Source organism: Rhagoletis zephyria, unplaced genomic scaffold (assembly GCF_001687245.7).
Source record: "Rhagoletis zephyria isolate East Lansing unplaced genomic scaffold, Rhagoletis_zephyria_1.1 Rzeph_scaffold_01896, whole genome shotgun sequence".
Lineage (NCBI taxonomy): Eukaryota > Metazoa > Arthropoda > Insecta > Diptera > Tephritidae > Rhagoletis > Rhagoletis zephyria.
Window position 1 is genome coordinate 9130 of NW_016158980.1, and position 5457 is coordinate 14586.

General features: G+C 35.6%; 1 protein-coding gene across 1 annotated transcript; it reads right to left on the minus strand.

Moving 5' to 3' along the window:
* Positions 1-38: 38 nt before the first annotated feature.
* LOC108365504 (putative nuclease HARBI1) lies at positions 39-1683 on the minus strand. Its single transcript, XM_017619545.1, has 3 exons — positions 1273-1683; positions 1069-1213; positions 39-483 (listed from the first exon to the last, which is right to left on the minus strand). Exons 1-3 carry the CDS (start codon positions 1360-1362, stop codon positions 95-97), a joined length of 624 nt encoding a protein of 207 aa, XP_017475034.1. The 5' UTR covers positions 1363-1683; the 3' UTR covers positions 39-94.
* Positions 1684-5457: the final 3774 nt, after the last annotated feature.

Sequence of the window (5457 nt, forward strand, 5' to 3'; positions counted from 1 at the left end):
ATATTATTCTCAAATAAATAAATAAAGAAAATGTACTTGTTGTGAAAAGTTCTTTAATTGCATTGATTTACTACACATATTTACGAAATTTAAATTAGGAAACCAAGCTATTTTTAATTCGGTCTCGTACTGTTTGTGCAATACGTAAAAAATCGTTCTCTTCTATATCGGAGTTGGTCGATAAAGCTAAATTTGAGCCTTCTTCATCGCTCTCAATAACAGTTGGTGGTTCAACATTATATGTAAGGCAAATGTTACGCAGTGCACAACAAGCATTTAAAATTTTTACTACTTTTTCGGGTGTATAATGAAGCTCTCTTTCAGCAAGTAGGCAACGAAAGCGATCTTTTAAAATTCCAAACACTCGTTCTATTATCGATCGCGCTTTGGTAAACCTTTCATTATATACCATTTCTGGAGAATTTTCTTCTGCGTTACGGTAAGGTGTGAGGAGCCATGGCTCTAATGGATATCCAGAATCACCTTCAAAATAGAAGATAATGCATGCAAATTTGTAAAAACCGGTACGTTTTGGAATATAAAACAGATTATATAAGAGTTTGTTACAGAGTACTGTGCTACTAACAGGATTTTTACACCATATGCATTTACATATGTAAATGCTACTTTTTTGTATGGACTCGTATGTACCATATATTACATTAGGGCTATTCGCGATTCGGTGCATAAGAGCTGACAAATTTATGCAATTGCAGAAATATGCCATGGATTGTGAGCGACCTTTATTAAACTGTCATGGTAAAGCTTTTGCAAAACAATTTTTGTGCATCAGCTTTGGTTTTGTTTATGAATGCAATGCATAGCATTTTTATGCTATGGATTTTCGGTATTGCAAATTTGCCAAGCCATGACAAATGCAAATGCGTGTATTTTTTTTGTGTATTGCAAATAATTTGCAATACAAATTTGCAATGCAATGATGCTAGGCCATTTGCACCGGATCGCGAATAGCCCTATTGTATCACAAAATTAGCATTTACATATGGAAATATATATCGTGTAAGATTGCTTTAAGTGATACAAGTACATATGGATAAAGTCACCTACCAATTATCCAAGATGATTTGTCTCCATTTTGGTATTGGGCTTTTATATATTGTCGTTCGTTTGACAAGCTCCATACATGAGAATCATGAGCCGCTCCACCATAGACTCCATTCACAGCTCTTATGTACATCTTGTGATCACAAATCTAATAAAAAAATGTTATGAAATGGTATGAACAAAAACTTGTAAGTATTAAAAACTTACCACCATTGCATTGATGCTATGCTTTAGCTTCCGGTTAAAGAACAGATGTTCATCCTTTACCGGCCTAACCATATGGGATATGGGTTCCATCAACAGCACCTATTATTCCTGGTAATCCAAATTTTGAGTAGAAATGGTTTTTGGATTCACGCTTTTCTTGCACGGTCATTTCAAATTTTATGTGCCTCGGACATAAAGTTTTTTCAATCGCATTAACTACTTCCGTGATACATTTAGAAGTCGTGGATTGCGCTAATCCTGCGAAACGGTCTTGCCCTATTTGGTGCTGATAGCCCCCTTGTCCCAGAAATTTTAGAGTAGCAGCAAGTTTTACTGTCGGAGTTACTGCCGTAGATCTTATAGGTGCATGTAATTCGTGTTCTATGCTCCTCAACACATAACTGAAGGCATCCTTGGAAAGCCGAAAATTTTTTATGAAGCTATATTTTCAAATATATAATCATTAATAAGTTAAATTTATAGCCGGTTATATTACATATGTATGCATTTACCTTCTTTCCGATAATTCATCAATATTAAAATGATCTCTTATAGCCCTTCTTGCATTTCTCTCTTCATTAATTTCTTCGTCCATCCACAATGCAACAGAATCCATTTTTTGTTTGTTGATAAAATGAATAACAATTGTTTAATTTAAATTATGTAGTTGTTTACTTGTTTTCCTTCTACGTATTTTGACGTTTGACATTCGAAAATTCTGGCACAGGGTGGCACAACTTTCGCAAAACTAGAAACTCGATCCGAAACTTTTACAGAATGCTAAACCAAATTCGACTCGAATAACAAATTCGAATAGAATCAACTTTCGATTCGAGTTACAGAATAGGGCCCCAGGACTCGCAACTCTACGAGCACAGGTAGAAATACAAAGGCTCTAAATAACACACAATTAAAGGCTTGATTACACATATGCTGATCAACGACCATTGTATGTACTTCTGGAAGAAAATTACACAAGGAACACGCACATAATCGGAATTTCACAGCGAAATCAGCAGAGCACTGAATCTCTCACTCTCAAAGATAGAGATGTCAGGAGAACAAGGACCTGCATCCATGTTAGAATATGCAAGCCAAGAAGCAGTCCATACTTTCATCACAGGACTCAACAGCAGGTATACAAGCGGCACATTATACAGTCATCACCCAAAAGACTTAAAAACCGCATATGCAATCGCAAGCACGATTTATAACGACGATACGAACATGCAGTTCGACGCACAAATTACACCACAAAGATATAACCAGCGACAAAATCCTCAACAACAGAGATATGATGATAGAAGGAGATATAATCCAAATGTGTTGGTACAATATAACCTCCAACCACGCCAAGAACCAATGGAAGTAGATGACTCTCGTCAACACGTGCGACCAACACAATACAACAATCAACCCCTCCTAAGGAACAACTGTCAGCAATCTCAACGATTCAATAACCCGTTCAGAGAAGATCAACAAGCAGCAAAACGCGGAAAAACTCCTTCTTCAAGAAATTACAACACCAACGAGGTACAACGAATAGACCTACAATCACTCGCCCCCACATACTGATGATATCTACGAGAGGGGAAGTGCTTTTTTTTAGGAGAATAAACGANGAAAAACTCCTTCTTCAAGAAATTACAACACCAACGAGGTACAACGAATAAACCAGACGAGTGATGAAGACCTACAATCACTCGCCCCCACATACTGATGATATCTACGAGAGGGGAAGTGCTTTTTTTTAGGAGAATAAACGAATTATCGTGTCTCCAAAGGCGGTGTCAAACGACAGGTATATCCGTTAATATTTTAATTGATACAGGTGCGAAAAATAATTACATTAGTTCTAAGTGTAAAGTAGGAGAATCTATACCCATAAAACCGGTTAAAGTTAAAACGCTTCATGGATACTCTTTAACCAAAGCTATGAAAATTATTACAATACTCAATCATAATTTAGTTTTTTTTTTTTGAAACCGAAGCTTTAGAGGAGTTCGGTATGCTTCTGGGTGAACACGGTCTTAGGGTCTTGAAAGCAGAAATTAACATTTTCGAGTATAAACTATCATATAAATATAAAAAGCAAGTAAGCGACCAAAAGGTGAATTTCACAATTAATAACGACATGCATAAAACTGAAATTGAAAATATCATGACAGAATCAGAAGATCCTATTTGGGTGAAGCATTAACCGTATCCGATAGCAGACAGTGAATTTATAAACAAAGAAATAGATAAATTGTTAGATAACCAAATTATTCAACCTGGCAAAAGTCCTTACAATTCTCCAATCTGGGCCGTCGCAAAAAAAGGTACCGATAACGAAGGGAAACCTAAAAGACGAATGGTAGTAGATTTTCAGAAGCTTAACGCTCAGACTATCACTGACAGACATCCTATCCCAGATGTTGCTATGACAATTCAAAATCTAGGTAAAGCAAAGGTTTTCACAACGATAGACTTAGAGTCAGGCTTTCACCAAATCTTGATAAAAAAAATCAGACAGAGATNACTTAGAGTCAGGTTTTCACCAAATCTTGATAAAAAAAATCAGACAGAGATAAAACTGCATTCAGTGTGAATGGCANAGACGAATGGTAGTAGATTTTCAGAAGCTTAACGCTCAGACTATCACTGACAGACATCCTATCCCAGATGTTGCTATGACAATTCAAAATCTAGGTAAAGCAAAGGTTTTCACAACGATAGACTTAGAGTCAGGTTTTCACCAAATCTTGATAAAAAAAATCAGACAGAGAAAAAACTGCATTCAGTGTGAATGGCGCAAAGTATGAGTTCCTTAGGATGTCGTTCGGTTTAAAGAACGCGCCTTCTATATTTCAGCGATGTGTAGACGATATCCTACGTCCATATATTGGCAAGTTCGCATATGTTTATATTGACGATGTACTCATATATTCCTCCTCACCCGAGGAACACATGGAACATATTCGTACAATAGTAAACGCACTTCACAATGCCAATATGAAGATTTCAAACGAGAAATCGCATTTTTTCCAGGTTTCAGTCGAATACCTCGGACATATAATAAAATATAATAAAATAACTGTAGATCCAAATAACATTCAAACTGTAAAGAATTATTCAACTCCAAAAAATTTAAAAGAATTACGATCATTTCTTGGCCTAGCGAGTTATTACAGGAAATTTATACAGAATTTCGCTGCAATAACGAAACCTCTAACAACATTTCTACGCAGAGACAATGGTGGTGTAAGTAAAAATCAAAGCGCAAAGGTCTCAATTAATCTAGGCGAAACAGCACTTGAGGCTTTGATAAAAATAAAAGACGCACTACAAGCACAAGTTGAATTATTTCAACCAGACTTCAGCAAACCTTTTGAACTAACGACGGGCGCAAGTAACTTTGCAATAGGAGCTGTACTCTCTTAGAACAAGAAACCTATTTCCTTTATATCTAGAACTCTTAGCCAAACTGAACCAAATTACAGCACGAATGAAAAGGAATTACTCGCTATCGTTAGGTCACTTCAAAAATTAAGAAATTACCTATATGGTATAGCAGATCTAACGATTTGTACAGACCATCACTCATCTTTTCGATTTCGGAAAAAAACCCAAACACTAAACTAAAACGATGGAAAAACTTCATAGGAGAATACGGTGCTAAATTAATATATAAACCAGGGCATCAAAACGTTGTCGCTGATGCATTGTCTCGCCAACAGATTAACAACACTTTAAGTTCCTCACAACATTCAGCTCAAAGTTCACCAACAAAAAAATTGAAACGCGTAAAACAACCATTAAATACATTTAGAAATCAAATAGTCATAAACTACAGTGCAACCAATTTAGTGGAAATCTCTTCGCAAAATATTTTTTCATATTCACGACACACACTTTTTTATTCGACTAAAGAAGAATTAATTGATAGACTGAAAAGAATAATAAACCCAAAGGTAACAAATGCTATAAAAATAGATAAACAAACTCTATTCCACATAGAAAATGACATAATTTCAACGTTTCCGAATACCCCGATCGTTTTAGCTCAGAAAATGACAGAATACATAAACAGACAAAAAGAAATCGTAATACAAACACACAGACGTGTACATAGAAATTATAAAAATAATGCAAAAGAAATACTGACTACATATTTTTAGCCAAATTTGGCCAACTTTGCGCCAA

What these genes read in the sequence shown, in the direction of transcription:
- LOC108365504 (XM_017619545.1), bottom strand. Translation starts at nt 1,362, where the DNA reads ATGGAACCCATATCCCATATGGTTAGGCCGGTAAAGGATGAACATCTG. An exon ending in ATAGCATCAATGCAATGGTG is followed by an intron (nt 1,214 to 1,272) that starts GTAAGTTTTTAA and finishes TTTTTTTATTAG; the next exon opens with ATTTGTGATCACAAGATGTA. An exon ending in CAAATCATCTTGGATAATTG is followed by an intron (nt 484 to 1,068) that starts GTAGGTGACTTT and finishes TCTATTTTGAAG; the next exon opens with GTGATTCTGGATATCCATTA.